Source organism: Antedon bifida, chromosome 1, assembly GCF_963402885.1.
Source record: "Antedon bifida chromosome 1, ecAntBifi1.1, whole genome shotgun sequence".
Classification (NCBI taxonomy): domain Eukaryota; kingdom Metazoa; phylum Echinodermata; class Crinoidea; order Comatulida; family Antedonidae; genus Antedon; species Antedon bifida.
The window spans coordinates 19685441-19702473 of record NC_136226.1 but is presented as its reverse complement, the minus strand read 5'-3'; the positions used below and the strand labels follow the sequence as shown (position 1 = coordinate 19702473).

The 17033-nt window shown below is 32.6% G+C and overlaps 2 protein-coding genes across 2 annotated transcripts in view; both read right to left on the bottom strand.

The window, feature by feature from the left end:
- The window catches only part of LOC144835244 (uncharacterized), a 48015-nt gene extending 38261 nt beyond the window's left edge, over positions 1-9754 (bottom strand). The window contains exons 1-10 of the mRNA XM_078690303.1: positions 9713-9754; positions 5701-5987; positions 4879-5153; positions 4104-4306; positions 3672-3849; positions 3347-3367; positions 2423-2710; positions 1816-2115; positions 1278-1313; positions 1042-1056 (exon numbers count right to left, since the gene is read on the bottom strand). Coding sequence (XP_078546429.1) covers positions 1042-1056; positions 1278-1313; positions 1816-2115; positions 2423-2710; positions 3347-3367; positions 3672-3849; positions 4104-4306; positions 4879-5153; positions 5701-5927 — 1543 coding nt within the window. The 5' untranslated portion in view covers positions 5928-5987; positions 9713-9754. The remainder of the gene's footprint in view (positions 1-1041; positions 1057-1277; positions 1314-1815; positions 2116-2422; positions 2711-3346; positions 3368-3671; positions 3850-4103; positions 4307-4878; positions 5154-5700; positions 5988-9712) is intronic.
- The window catches only part of LOC144835235 (uncharacterized), a gene marked incomplete at its 3' end in the record, with an annotated part of 29074 nt that continues 21795 nt past the window's right edge, over positions 9755-17033 (bottom strand). The window contains exons 18-26 of the mRNA XM_078690290.1: positions 16406-16689; positions 15795-15997; positions 14927-15104; positions 14182-14484; positions 13851-13868; positions 13412-13708; positions 13039-13080; positions 12774-12830; positions 9755-9951 (exon numbers count right to left, since the gene is read on the bottom strand). Coding sequence (XP_078546416.1) covers positions 9755-9951; positions 12774-12830; positions 13039-13080; positions 13412-13708; positions 13851-13868; positions 14182-14484; positions 14927-15104; positions 15795-15997; positions 16406-16689 — 1579 coding nt within the window. The remainder of the gene's footprint in view (positions 9952-12773; positions 12831-13038; positions 13081-13411; positions 13709-13850; positions 13869-14181; positions 14485-14926; positions 15105-15794; positions 15998-16405; positions 16690-17033) is intronic.

The following is a 17033-nucleotide window of genomic DNA, read 5'->3' as shown; positions in this document are numbered from 1 at the left end:
ATAATATATCATATCATCATAAAAGGTTTCATTTTTTTTTTGCATCACAATATTACATGTTTGAATAAACTCACCTTTTCGGGCTAATTTTGGAAGATTTAAAGATAGGAAGAAAGGTTTGGTTAGAATTAGATTAGATAGTAGTTTCAGTTTTTAAATTGTAAAATAGGCCACATGAAATAAGAAAATAAAGAATGCTTATCACACTAAGCTACTACAAAATTGAAGATTTAGAAAAAAAAAAAGAAAATCCGCCGAATTGCTTTGTTTGGAAATAAATTTGAAGCAAAGAATGATAGATTGGAAACCAAAAAAATAAAAAATAATAATAAGATAAGCATTATGGAAAAAATATATCACTGTATGTTGTAAAAATGCATTAAATCAATTTAACTATTAAGGCAAGATAAAAAAAAATCTGCCCCACTGAACTAAAACTAAATACCCTATAAATACTAATGTATCTACTGTAGTCTAATCCCTTTCTATATTTGCACTAATGCTGGTTATTGATTAGGGAAATTAATTTCATAAAACGCCCCAACACCAACACAATTATTCTGCATTTGTAATGAATCAATATTGATTAAACACAGATTATTGAATATCAATAAAAACAAAAAAGCAATGACACCTCCAAACATAATACTACCATCTGTGTCAACACTAAATCCACCTGTTTCATGCTACTTACATACAAAACAATGTAGATAAGCTTAATTGAAATGATGAAGTAAGCATTATGTAATCAACTAATAGATAGACTAATAAATCTATTCTATCTGTAATGAACTTAATCCCATTATACATGAAAATGACCTTATACTCTTGTATAACCTGGTTCCCATGAAAAAGTGTTGATAATTGCATAACATGTCATCTTTGTAGGAAATTATAAAGCTACTCCTGCATAGCATCTTTGTATGTTTAAATTAGGCAAAACAAATAATGATGATTTTAGAAAATATTTAATGCTTATCAACATGACAGCCTCAAGTTATATGCAAGAATATATGGTATAAAAGGAAATTGTTTTCATACCCTGACGCTCTTCTCCTAGATAATTAAATAATTTTATAAATTTTTAGTTAATACTAAAGGAATAATAAAAAAGAAGAAAGAAGAAAATTACACATGAAGAATGTATCATGTATGGGTTATAAATTGTGTAAAATTAAATTTTATTCAATTTTTTTAGAGTAGGCCTATAATGTTCTATTAACAATAATTAATATTGTTGATTGATATTGAATAAAGATTGTTATGGAAATACTTACGACTTCTTTCAATTCTAGGTGCAACAGGCTCTCCATCTAAAATATAACATAATTAATATCTATAATTTTAATATAATCATTTAAATAAACTAGGTAGGTTATCTCAGGGGAGAATGAAATTACAGAATAATGTCATTCTTCCCTGCTTATCATAGTCTGGTACTGTAGCAAACTGTTTTTAAAAGTGGATGATCTATATATAAATTTACGCAAGATTGCGCCTTACTGCTAGAATTTTTACTCGATGGTATATAAAGTTGGTTCATACTTTCGGTACTGATTTTATCTAAAGTAATTTAGATTTTAAAAAAATTATTGTTATTAGTTTTATTTAATAGTAACCTAAAGGTATGAAATTTTTGAATTGAAAAAAAAAAAGACTTTCTCAATTATTTTATGTTATATCATTCTGTATGTTATTCGGCCATCGTAAAAAATAATGGAGACGTATGTTAATATTATTGATGATAAAAACCACTTTACACAGTACAATGTAATGAAATTTTGCAAATCATTTCCTCTGTAATCATATACTTACCCTCATCAATACAACGGAATGATACTTCAAGATACTTGTATGTTCCCACACAAGGATCGGTAAATTCTGCATTGTTTGCACGCAGATTACACTTCCTTGCATTATTACAGACTGACATGACATGTTCAACGGCACCTTCGGCACTACATTCAGTGGTTTGTATTGGACCAGTATCACATACTTCTCGATTTTGACGACCATACATTGCCCTGATAATATCAATACGGTTCCTTCCACAGTTTAATTTTAAACGGTCATTTTCACAAGCATGCTCTGTATACGATTCAGCAGCTTCCTGAGCTGAAGTAGGAGAAAAATAAAATAAAATACAAATTGTAAAACAAAAATTAATGCTATCTGTCAAATTTTTGGCTAATTTTGGTACCATTAGATTAGGAACTCACACTTTGATAATATTGATTAAACCATTTTTTAAGACAATATGCATGGATTCCATGACCGAATGTCAAAAAATGACCTTTTAGGAAATAAAGTTTGTATCATTATACAATACATATGGAGCAATGTGCAAGGTTATTTTCAAAATTAAAAAAAGGGATACATTATTGGAAACAGTAATAATGAAAAATCGCACAAATGCACATACCTCCAGCACAACAGTATGTCACACGTAGCATTTTTCGAATTCCTGGACATGGGTCACCAAAAACATTGTTTTTAGCTTTCAACGAACAAGAACGTCTTAATTCACACTTTTCTACTGCCTTTTGAAAAGAAATTTCAGAAGCACAATCTGTTGGAAAGTTAGGCTGGCCATCACATGTTTCAACCTCATCACGGCCGTAAAGGGCGGATATGATATGTAAATCACCAGATTCACACTCCAATCTAAGTTTATCTCTTTCACAGGCTTGTACGGTTTGAGGTACACAATCTGAAATGTAAATGTGTGGCAATAACGCAATTGTTGAATTGCGCACAGGTATGGACGTACAATATTTATGTCATACAGTTGCCATTAAACAGCACTCATTCATTTGTAATGACAGGGGCAGCAGAGTACAAAGGTGTAACCGCCTACTCTACATGAAAGATGCACTGGTTCTTCAAAGTGCACACAAGCCAAATGTGTACACTGCTGCGATTATTATTCTAAGATATTTTACTGGATAGGTGTGGGGTGTTGGGCGTTTATTCAAATAAATACTATAGGTCTAATTGGTATAATTAATACATTATTTAGTTTAAACATCTTATGAAACTAACCTCCGCGAAACAGTGGGCAATTTCGGCCTGAGGAAGACGTTTTAGACGGCTTGCAACATGGGAATCTGACTCTGGTTTATTTCCCTATTTTTAGTGGATTTTAATTTTTTATGTTTCATGGTGCTATTGTTATTTTAACTTTTTAAACAATTTTATGTAATACTTAGCATGTTTAGAATATAGCTATTGCTTTGTAATTTTTAACATTTTTTTAATATATACTGCAATAACAATATTAAAGAACATTGCTAAAAGATAATAAACATATTATTACAAAATGTATGTGAATAATATTATGACTCACCATCTTCAGGAATAGGTATTGCTGAAATTATTACAAAAAAAATCATTTAAATAGAATTTACTGTGCAAACATTATAATTGATTAAAATTAATAAAATTCGACATTACTACCTAGTAACAAGTACATAAACAAATTTACATTACTTCAGATTTCTTCTAGTTTTAACCATCAATACATTTATGAACGGAATTGAGACTAATAGTTTTGCCCAGAAAATAATATATAGTAGAATTTCCCCAGCAAACATTTACATTTTCAACATTTAATTACATTTTTCTACTGAAACTCTTTATTCAATCAACTTAAACCATGTAATGTGACTTACTCTGACAACTTTCAATACCATCTCCTACATAGCCATTTCTACAATGACAACCATGATCACCTTCAACACTTGTACAGGAAGCATGTTCATTACAAGTAATGTCCTCACACACAACACTGTCTCCTGATTGACAAATACATTCTAGTGTGCAGTTAGGCGAAACCCACTCATCTCCAAGCTTAAGAACAAAGGTTAGAAAACAAATAAGAACTGTATTATGATCATCATCATTGCATCTGAAATCAGATAAACCATAGAGAATAAGTACAAATGGATAGTAATTGTTACAGTATGAATCCTACATACAATTTTTGATTTTCACTTAATTTTAAGCACAACAAAACAATAATACAATGAGAAAAATATGTTGAATGTAAATCTCTGTATATTCTTTTTATTTTCAATACAGTAAACTGAAAAATGATACAGTACCATGTGATAGACACCATCAGGGTCTAAACAGCCACACTCTTCTTGGGGAACACATGCTATTCCGCTTAACACATGTCCATCATCACATTCGCATCCTTCCACACATAGTTCCACACATGCATCAACTGCCTCATTAAATGCACATGTCACAGGGCAGGCTGACATACATGTAGTATAATGGCTATTCTCCGGGCATTCCATTGCTGTAGGTAAGCAATATATACTAAAATCAATATAAAAAATTAACAAAAAAAGGATTTTAACCTATAAGAAATTAATTGAGTTACATGATTTTGCCATTACTGTACATTGCGGTCATGTGACTCAACTACACAGTAAACCATCTGACAGCCTAGATAGTCCTCGTACATGGAATTTTTTTTTACTTTTCTTATTCAGTTTAAGGTTATCTTATAATTAAGTATTAACAAAATTTAAAATTTGTAAGCCTGTATGTGCATGTTATATATAAAATTGGCTATTCTTACATGATGACATATGACCTGAGATTTTGATAACAAGTTAGGGTATCTCTACAAACTTGATTTCAATAAATCACACAATTGTTAGTTACTGGACAAAAGAAATATAATCTGATGATGTAACATGATGAAATTGATCTCAAGATAATTGACATACTAAATATTGCTTAGAAAAGAATATATAATTAAAGAAATAAAGATTCTGACAAAATCAATAGGGTATAGGTATGTATACATATGACCTAATTAAATTTGTTATAAAAGTAATAAAAACAAATATATATGCTGCTCACGGCACATTGTATCAGTTCTGTATGTTCCTATTGGTATATTCATATCTCTGCAGGATGTGAAGTAATTGTGCAAGTTATTACATAACTGCATTATGTCTCCCAGGTTAGCCATGTCAAATAGACATTCTTCAAATTTTTCAGTTGGTTCAATTGTGTCATGACAAGGTGCAAATACACCATCAGGATCTGTTATCTGGCCACACATTATTGTAGAGGAATACATTGCTCTCTTCTCTTCACTGATTTCTCTTGGTTCAATCTCAGAGGGTTCACATCTATCAAATTATACAATTTATGCACAGAGTCAATCACCCATATATTCAACTTTGTCGACATAGCATAAGTAGAATTGTCATGCTTGTAGAATTTTTTAATTCTTCCCTATACATTAATGTGTTCAAGTAAATTGGTTAGGGTAACACGTATGAACAGTAGACCTACAGTAATATTCGGTTACTGTTGCACATTTCAAACTTGCTTATGCGAGAGCCAAATTTCCACTTGGCAATCAAGTATTTTAAATACACTCATCTGCTTTGTGCAACACACAAATATGCTTTATATTATGTAAATAATAATTCAGAAATTATTAAACAGAACAATTTTTTTTAATATTTAAAAAGAATGAATCCGGTAACTCATGTATGATTCCACATTCCAGTTAAAATAACGATTGTGAGGCATTTGATAAAAAGGCAGACTGCCTTAAAATGTCTTGACATGTTTTGAGAAATTATTCTCATCATCGGAACAGAAATCAACGCCTAGAGTACTTATATACCAATATGAATCCGGTGTATAAAAATTGATTGCGTAATTTACCTGGGATCGGAATTCCAACTGTCTCCCCATTCATTGCCGTTATTTGTGGTGCCACCACCAGCAACAGTCAAATCATTGCTTGGATCTCCATCATAGTTACCACATAAACCTTCTGTATGGTTTTGATATTTTTCATTAACACCGGCTTCTACACGGTTATTGCCATCCCATGTTACCCAAAATCCAACAGTTGAAGAAGATACCAAAACATTATTAAGTCCAACCATTTCTACAGTCAAATCAACATCTTGCGGTGTAAATGGAAGTTGTATTCTTATTCCATCAACCTGAAAAAAATTACATTTTGTATGAATATTAAATTTACCAGCATTACTGTTTGTATTAAGAATCTTATTAGAGGGTGTTGCAGCGCCCATGTGGCGGCTCTATATTGCTCTGTGCATAACAACTTCGTATCTGTTTGCAGATGGTTTTTTTCATCAAATAAGTTTTACTGGATGCTGGAATAGCAAATTGAGCACCATATATTCACAAATTTCTTATGTGGAAATAATCGTATCTTGGAGTAAATCGCAGTTGTTTTTCTTGTTGTTTCCTGAAGTTCAGCTAGGCCCTGCTTGTGCCTTTATTGTTTTTAATTCAAACTCATCACTGCCCAAGAACAATGGTCTACTAGCATCAGTGGGAAGCTAGCCCTGTACTTTCAATCTGACTGTGCATATTGTTATGTAAATGACCTTGTACACCTCATGCTTGAAGACCTGCTGTTGTCATGCTAATTAGCTATAGCTCTGAGTTTCTTCATGGTTTACAGGGCTGTGTAACCAACAACAATAACAGTTGTGAACTTCTTGAAGAATCTTGCTTAATTATACAATCTTTTAAGTTGAACTCCAGTAGCTGTAGTATCCACCTATTACCAAGGAGGCCAAAAAGAAAAACCAAGCGTGGTACAAGAGCTGGGCGTGACAAACACACTAAAAACAATCTATCATTTCCGGACTTATCATCAAACTCTCTCTTATCTAAAAACAATATTAAATTTTGCAGTATTAATACAAGATCCGTTCGGAACAAAACAACAGAATTTGTGGATTTCGTTATCGAACATAATCTGGATGTTGTTGCCCTTTCGGAAACGTGGCTTAAACCAGAAGACACATCAGTTATAGGAAATATTACACCCAACGGATACTCTCTCAAACATGCTCCCCGTGCTGGTACTAAAAGAGGTGGTGGAGTTGCACTTCTTTACAAGGAAAGCATAGCGGTTAAATGTTATGACACGGGATTATTACCAAAATCATTTGAACTGCTAAATGTGGAAATAGTCAGCAATGCATCCTCAGTTTTCCTCGTAGCAGTATATCGACCTCAAAGTAAATCAACGGGTTGCAGTCTAAATGTTTTCACTGAAGAATTCTCAACTTTGGTTGATCACTATGTATTGAAGCCGGCTCCCATACTATTCGTTGGAGACTTTAACATCCATGTGGATATGCCAAATGATGCAGATGCAATTCATTTTCGGAATCTACTTGTAGCAAGCAGTCTTCAACAGCATGTGTCTACACCTACACACCGACATGGTCATACATTAGACTTGCTGATCACACGTTCATCTGATCCTCCTGTTTTCTCAAACCTTAATGTCATTGATGGTATATCAGATCACTATGCAATCACATGTAATCTCCTTATCAAGAAGCCACCCGTAATCACTAAATCCATCGAAACTCGTCATTGGAATGCTATAAATTTTGAGACATTATGTAAAGATATCACACAGTCTGATCTCGGAACTTCGCTCTCAAATCTTGATTTATCAAGTAAAGTACGACTAAATGTCACCACTTTGAGTGAACTTCTTGACAAACATGCACCACCGAAAAAGAGAACAGTAAAGGTCCGACCAAACACTACAGTAGTTGGTATAACAGTGACATCTATGCTGAGAAAAGAACAAAGCGTAAGCTTGAAAAGAAATGGAGAATCTCTCATCTGGAAATAGATCGTCAAGCTTACATTGCACAGAAGAGGAATGTAAATTCCATGGTAAGAAAGGCAAAGGCCAACTACTACATTGGCTTGTGTGAAGAACATGCAGCAGATCAGAAAGGACTTTTTAAAATTGTTAACCAACTCCTTCATCATCGCCAGGTATCACCTCTCCCAGATAGTCTTTCTGACTTTGATCTTGCGAACAGGTTCTGTCAGTTTTTCACAGACAAGATCAAGATCATCAGAGACGACTTCAAGATTGATGACATGTCATTTAATGAGCCTGTGACAGCTGTCCATCAGCATCTCACAACATTTACACCAGCATCTCAAGATGAGATCCGCAACATTCTGATGAAATCACCAACAAAATCATGCAGGTTAGATCCAGTTCCTACTTCTATACTGAAGAAGTGTATAGACGCAGTCGTTCCAATAATAACGGAAATCATTAACCATTCTCTTAATACCGGCATAGTGCCAGATGAACTGAAAATTGCTCACGTTCGTCCTTTAATAAAAAAGCAAAACTTGGATCATAACACGCTGAAAAATTACCGCCCGGTGTCGAATCTTTCTTTTCTTGGAAAGACTCTGGAGCGTGTAGTGACATCACGCATTACTCCATATCTTCAAAAGCATAATTTAAATGAGAATTACCAGTCGGCATATCGTGCATGTCATAGCACGGAGAGTTCCCTTTTAAAGGTACAGAATGATTTGTTACAAGGAATGAATGATGGGAAAATAATGCTATTGGTGTTGTTGGATTTGTCAGCAGCGTTTGATACAGTTGATCACCAAAGACTGATAACCCGTCTGAAAAATCGCATTGGCATAAATGGTGTTGCTCTTAACTGACCCCTGTGTCATATCTTACAGGAAGACGTCAGCTAGTCTGTATCAATGATGCATTCTCAGATGAAGCTTGCCTGGAATATGGTGTACCACAGGGGTCAGTAATTGGGCCTGGCCAGTTTTCCATTTATACGCTTCCCCTTGGTGACATTATTCGCAAACACAGTCTACATTTCCATTTCTATGCAGATGATACACAGATTTATGTGTCAGTAAATCCAGTGCAAAGGGATGTTGCTGCAGCAATCAGTAAGATGGAAGCCTGTATAGAAGATGTTCGCAATTGGATGACAACAAATTACCTAAAGTTGAATGATGGAAAGACAGAGTTTATTATCGTCGGGTCTAAATGTAACATCTCCAAAATCAACATCACACATATCAGAATCGGAAACTCTAACATCGCTCCCTCATCGGTGGTCCGGAATCTGGGAATCATGCTGGATAGTAATCTCACTATGGAAGCACAAATAACAACTGTATCCAAAGCAGCATGCATATCGATTAGGAACCTTGGTCGTATTCGCGGTAATCTTAACAAGAAAACAGCTGAATTGATTGTACACTCATTTGTCACTTCTAAATTTGACATTGGTAATGCCTTGTTGTTTGGCATACCAAAATCTCAAATACAACGTTTGCAGCGCTTGCAAAATATGGCAGCTAGAATTGTAACTTATACAAAATCAAACGCTCACATAACTCCTGTCCTGATGGATTTGCATTGGTTGCCTGTTCAACAACGTATTAAGTACAAACTTGCGTTGTTTGTATTCAAGATCCTAAATGACAGTGCTCCTGCTTATTTATCTGACCTTGTGGATCGTTACGAATCATCCCGCAGAGGCCTACGATCATTGTCACAAAACCTTCTTCAAGAGCGTAGAGCGAAAAATCAGTGGGGTCAGAGATCTTTTTACGTTGCGGCCGCAAGTGTATGGAACAGCTTACCAGCAACAGTTAAATGCTCGACTAGTCTAAACAGTTTCAAGACCAACCTAAAGACGTCGCTATTCGCTGATGTTCTCGCACGTTGTTAATGCACAAAGCGCCATGAGCGCCACATGGGTGGAGGATACCGGCGCTATATAAATTTTCATTTATTATTATTATTATTATTACTACTTTTAAAAGATTTGATTAAATAAAAAGATAAAAGGATACATATTATAGAATAAAGAACAGTAGTTACCCAAGTTTCATAGAGACGATTTAATCGTATTTCAAAGTCAGTGGTATTAACAATGACATGGTCTGCCAATGTTACCGTTCGTTTAGTACGGAATTGATTCTTGACATAAACAATAAACTGAGGAGGTGAATTAAGTCCATCTCTAAGAAAGATATAGGTACAATTGCCTTGGTAATCCTGTCTTTTACCATCGAATGTTGTATAATGGGGATCACCACTACCTACACACTTGTTACTTCCTATGAAAAGAAAAGAAAAAAAATTATTTCAATTTATTACAGTTTATTTAATTTCATGATCAGTACAAATAACATAAATATTTTGTTTTAATATTTGGAAAACTGGATTTGATAAGAGAACATTTTGAAAGGCTGACTATTTTCAAATATTGTTGACTGGTCGCTTTCTGAACATCAATTTCTAACTGCTCTACTCAGTGTCTCAAGTTGGAGCACTGCTTTTTTTTAATGGTCTAGCATTCATCAATGATTTACGATGGATAAATTGAATAAAAGTAGGTATGTTATAAAACAAATAACGAATATTTTGTATTCATGAATTGATAGAATATGTCATTCGATAAAAAAAGTTCTGCTCTATTTCAAACTTAGCTCAGTCTCATTAAAAATATAGCTGTAAATTGTTCAACTCATGAAATGTTCCTACCATCCAACTCATAAAACATTCATTATTTGTATAAAATTGTAAAAAAGTTTAACTGAAAGTGAAAGTCAAGTAAAATGATCTTACTTAATGCTACAAAAGTGTAAAAAATAAAAATTAGAACATTTTGTAGGCCTATATAATACATTTGAAAGCATAGATAATCTACAACATATTTTAATTTATTGTACATTATTGCTTACCTCCTCCTCGTCCTGTGTAAGTGTATAAAGAATGATAGATAGATAGACAGATATAGATATAAATATTATAAAGTTCAGACAAAATATGATGCAACATATTTATTAGTCAATTAAAACTGTTAAAATGAAATAATGGTCTAATGTTATAATGGTATTAAAGCATCTACCTATTATATAATTGTCTCCTACTAGTACTAAACATATTATAAAAGCCAATTATTTGACATATTCACAATTTATAATTTTTGCTTTTACTCACCTCTTCGTCCTTAAAGATGTAAAAAAGAGAGATATTTAGTAAGAATGATTTAGCAGAAATGAAGTAATGGGTTTTTCAATCATTTAAATGAAAAAGAACAAGCAAGTTGTTACTCATCTAATCAATGTCTATTTTTTATCTGCACTTAAGTTAAGTTAACTGTAGTTAATAGTTTTGTGTGGAGCTCAATAAAGATTATTTCATCTTACTCACCTTTTCGGCCTGCATTTGGATTAAGGTTTGCAAGAGATAGATAGAAAGATATTTTTGTGTGGATAAAATATAGTATTGATTGTAATTGATATCATAAAAAGGATAGTATTAATAGTTAATAGTGTATGAAATTAACCATTTGTATTATATGTATATACATAGAAGTATGAAGAATGTCAATGTTATATGTTATATACACTATTACTACATTTACTATTTCTATATGTTTTATACTATACATGTTATTTTTGTATGCATTGAATTTTCGAAATAAAAGTTTATATTACTTATTACTTGTTTGGTTAGATGTCCTTATTACTGAGAACATCTGGTTTCATATAAATTTAATTTAGTTTGACTCACCTCTTCGTCCTGAGATTTAGAGTAAGATGTTAAATAGGAAAGAGAATTTATAGTAAGAATTAATGTATAGAATGATAAAGTAGATACTATATAAGCAAGTTTGAAAAAGTAAAAAGTCAATTTCCTCAAAACGTCCCTCAATACCTACTCCCGAAACCATAATTTTCTTATTATTTAATTCAATTTTAGTTTTTACTTACCTCTTCGTCCTAAGATTTAAAGATGTAAATATAGGAAAAATATGAACAAAATGATAACGTAGATATAACATTATAGTGTGAAATCTCCTTATACATTAAATGACCCTGAATCAAATTCTACTATGAAAAACATGCTATTTGAAGACAGCAAACTTTACTTCACTAAAGAAATTTGATTTATGGAGGTAATGTCATATAATTAAACTATATTTAGATACTAAGCTTGAATCTTGTCTTGAACCATGTCTTCAACTCATATGAACACATAATTTCCATCCACATGGTGAATAAAACAAACTATCAGAATTTATTAAAACTACAGTAATTTTGTTTGGTCAGTTACAACTGATACTTTCAAGAATTAGGTGAATATTTGGTAAATTTCTTTTACCACTCTGAGCCTGCAATCCACCTTGAGGATAAAGCCTATCGCTGAAATGATCCATTAAGGCAAATTTATACAGACGAGTGGTAGCGGTAATGGTAAGCGGAAAACGGGTAGCTTGTCCCATTTACACAATGCGCAGAATTTGTGAGCGATGTGGTGGAATGTAGGTGCTTGTTGGCCTCGAGACATGTTGCAGGCACTGCTGGCCTGGACTAGACTATTATGACTGTCTGTCAGTAGGCCTAGACTAGGCCTGGTTTTAGAGGTGCTTGTCTAATAACGTTGCAAATGTATCTGTTCTTTATACAAACACACATTCATGTCATAGTTGTTTGTATTTTTGAATAATAAGAAGTTTCAAAACTAGGTAAGGGCTATGGCACTCGTATTTATTGTCATCTTGGACTCGACGACTCACATAAAAAAATTGTTGATTGATGACGTCACATCAACCATGCCATTGATTGGCCAGAACCCACAATTACCGAGCGATATTTTCAAAAAATCAAATCTGTTTCTATCCTGAGCGGGTTTCCGCTCAATCGCTTGTCTGCGTTCTGTGTAAATTGTCATAAGAAATAAAATAGATTCTAATTTTTCGTTTTCCGATTACCATTACTGCTCGTCTGTGTAAATTGGCCTTTACCCTCATAAGCTCCACTTATAACTTGCCATTAATTTATGTGGGATGAGCTTAAGTTATTACCAGAATCAGAACCGCATGTATGTTTCTGTTTTATGAAACATACAACTGAAACCAAAATAAACTTACCTCTACGGGATGGTCTTTCTCTTCTTCGATGACGATCTCTGCGACTTCTTCCTCCATCTGATTTTGACAAATGCAAATACAAAATTAAATGTATGGCATCAAGATACAAAACAAATATGAAAAAATACAAATTACTAATTTCTGAAAAGGACAGTATTAATACACTAAATACATATATACAATTTATTCAAAAGTTAGGCCATGTGTGCCTTGGGTTTCAAATAACTAAGAAAAAGACCCTGACATAAAAACAAAGCATACTTACCATCTTGAATAGTTTCCCAGATAGACCTCAGTGCTTGTTGATCTAAACAAAATATATTCATTTTTTATCTGCCTTTAGATAATATGTAAGCTTGGTGTATTTATTGACAACAACAAAGTAACCATACAAATCAAGAGCATAATGTTAAATTGGCAGATCCATCCCAAGAAAAATGAATTAGTTAGTTAGAACTAATGAATTAGCTAATTAATTTGATGTAATATATATTTTTTCATTACGAATTAAGAGACTATACTATACAATATAACTTAAAATTTAAAGTTTCGGAACCATCATGGAACCATTCTTAAGAACAAATAAATAAAATCAACAACTATACAAAATACAATATATTCTAAACTAGTATACTAACCTCCATCAAAACCACATCGATATGTAACATCCAAAAACTTGTAAGTGCCTGGACATGGATCTCCAAACTGACTATTAGTAGCATCTATAGAACAACTGTGTTCCCCTTGGCATGCATCTCGCAGAACAGAGAGAGAGTGCTCTGACGTGCATTCAGTTGTCTGGATGCTACTATGAGGGCAACTATCTGGATCTGTCCTACCATACATTGCATCCATAATGTCAATATCAGAATGCCCACAATGAAGATTCATTCTGTCATGTTCACACACTTTCATAGTAAATGGTGCAGAAAATCCTAGAAAAATATTTGTCCTTATTTATCATTTAGCATATAAATAAACTATAAATGGTTTATTGATTCAGCGTGAAAGACTATTTTCTAATTGGTCCAAATTTTGTCAAATTATTGAAATGTGCAATTGTAAATCTAAACTTACCTTGTCGTTCTGTGCTTTCTGCAAATGTAAATAGAAATATATTTAGGATAAAAAAATATCAGTGTAAAAATTTAATGAGAAAAATAACATTGGCTTCATTTATTTGCCTCTATGAACTTAAGATAACTAAACATTTTCTCTGATCAGGGAAGTGTAATTTCACTCTTCCCTGCACCTTTAGGTTTATCAAGAATTGGTGTTATCCTTGGGAGCATTTCTGTTTCTGATAAAATTTAAGGAACAAAACTCATTTTTAGCTCTATTTGAAAATCCAAACTCAAACTTCATATTACACATCTGTTGGTCCTAAAGTATTTCAGAAAAACATTACCTGAGATACACTGGTAAGTGATTTTTAGGTATTTGCTTTGGCCTTCACATGGATTACCAAAGAAACGTATATCAGCTGGAATGCTGCATGAATGCAAGTTATTGCAATGCTGTTTAACCAAGAAAGTAGCTGAATTAGCAGTACATGAAAGGTCTTGATTACTTTCATCATTTTCACATATATCACTTTCAGCACGACCAAAGAATGCTGACTCAATGTATATATTCTCTGCACCACATTCCATATCAATATTTTCATTTTCACAAACAATTTCTTCATTTGTGATTACGTGAGATACAATTTCTAGAATAACATTTGATATAAATAATGTTTAGTAATTTTGGTAACTTGATATTTAACTTGCAGGGACAGTTTAAATAAACAACCAATGTGAGTGGGAGAAAACTTCTAAAACTGATAATGTTAAAAACTATTATAAAAGAGTGTTGAAAATACACAGACCTCCGGACAAATTCATGTACAAAAGTTTACACAAAACTCTACAACCAATCAATCTACTTGAATGGTATCAAGCCAGTTTGCCGAATCACACTTTACTGAATAATGGACATCCGACTAATGGAAAGAAATTACGATGGGCAGATTATGATCAAGTTCAAAATCAAACTGAGATTCAGCAAATTGAAGTTTGGCAAACTAGGATTCGGCAAACAGGCCTAGAATAATGTGAATAAATGAGATTCTCAATGCATATGGCTTTGCAGTCATCAAAATGTGTACGTACCTTCACATGTTTCTATACCATTTCCTTCATAGCCTTCATTACAATAACACCCATGATTTCCTTCAACTGATATACAAGCAGCATCTGAATTACAATGCATATCACTGCATACAATATTCCGTCCAACAGTGCACTGACATGACATTGAACAGTTCAGTGCTGTCCACTGTGAATGCAGCTACAAATAGACACAAATATAATTAAAGTAGAAAGTTAAAGTAAAAACAAATTAATGTAAGGCATGTAAAATCAAACATATTTTACAAACTGCATAGTAACACAAGAAAATAAAAAAATAATTATTAAGATTCGACAATAGTGTAATTAATAAAGAAAAGAAATAATAGAAAAACTAAAGGTATACATTTTTAGCCATGTTCAATATTATAATACGTATCTTGTTCCAAATGGTCCAATAATAAGTTTAATGATAACATAATCTTCAGGAATAAATAATATTTAAAGTGTGACCATTGAGATTAGATTAGCTAAATTTATACTATAGCTCCATGACTTACAGCACAAGCAAGGGAGAATTAGCTTCTCCATGGTGTTGAGCTGTAAAATCAATTTACAAATAAAAACTAAGACCGAATATGTATCAATAAAATAAACAGAAGAAGTCTGTGAAAAACAAGTGTCAAATAAACAACTAAAATAAATAACTATTGTCATTATCATCCAAATCAGTTATGTAATCCTATAATTTGTTGAAAACAATCAAAAGACTGTATGTAAATATGACTAAACTATTTGGCAGGTTTGCTGAGTCTGCTGAGTAATTAAACATTGGTCATTTTTGCATAACCATTATACTGGAAGTATAAGAAAACATTATATTAAGGGATTAAATTAAAATTGGACTTACTGGAAAGTAAAATCCTTCATCATCAGTGCAACCACATTCAGCAAGCGGAATACACACTGTTCCTTGCCGTATAAAACCCTCATTACATTCACAACCTTCTACACATGGTTCATCACAATCTTCCTCCCGTTCTATTGATGGACATGTTGATTGACAAGCAGACATACAATCAGAATAATGACTGTTTTCTTCGCATTCCATAGCTTAAAACAAAATATTGAAAAGGTTTATTCTTTTAAACAAATCAAACTTTCATTGAATACTAGTAAAACATGGTAATTCCGATTTATGAAAAAGAAATGATATTGAAATGTCACACTATCATCATACTGTAAACATAGACATAATTTTTCTATCTATCATTGAAGATTTCCCTTTTTTCTTTTTATAGTTACTTTCAATATTCTGAATCTTGTTCTAAAACAACATATTTATTAAATATACTGTATTCCAATGTTTACAAAACCGTCTGCATATTTGTGACTGGGTTTGAAAATGTTGTCAATGTATATAAGTATTGTAAAATATGCAACAGATTATATTATACTTAGATTAAATCATGGCAGTTTCGCTTACTGTTTGTTTTGAATTGAATAAAATATGGCACTTACGGCACAATGAAGATGTTCTGAATGAGCTAATAGCTATACCAGCTCCTCTACAGGTGTCAAAATATTCTTCCAAATTATTGCACAGTTGAGTGGAATCCCCTAAATGGCACATATCAAACAAGCAACTATCAAAGATCGGTTGATTGTCTTCTGTGTCAAAGCAAGGTGCAAATGGACCAGTGGCAAGTGTAAGAATACCACATTGATCTTCTGCACCATACAGATTATTTTCATCTTCACTACATTCAGGAGTCTCACTTGAATCAATTGCACGACATAATGGACTAAAAAAACACAATTTATAAAATAATATTACCTTACTATGACTATCACATTTAACAATATATTGTACACCAAATTCATGTACAAAAAGACCTGTAAACTTTATAGACAAATTTATTAAGGTGGATACTTTAATAGAATCTGCATTTATTATAGTGTAGTGACCTAAACTTGTGTTCTGTTTGAAAGAAGTAAAACCTAATCTTAATTTTTATATGCATATCTTGATATTTCTTTTATAATTATTTAATTAGTTTCTTTTTAGCATTTGTTTGCTGCAAAAGATAATTTTGTATGTATCATGTTGAGAATAAAAACACTCTCACATCCTATGTTGGCCTTGATT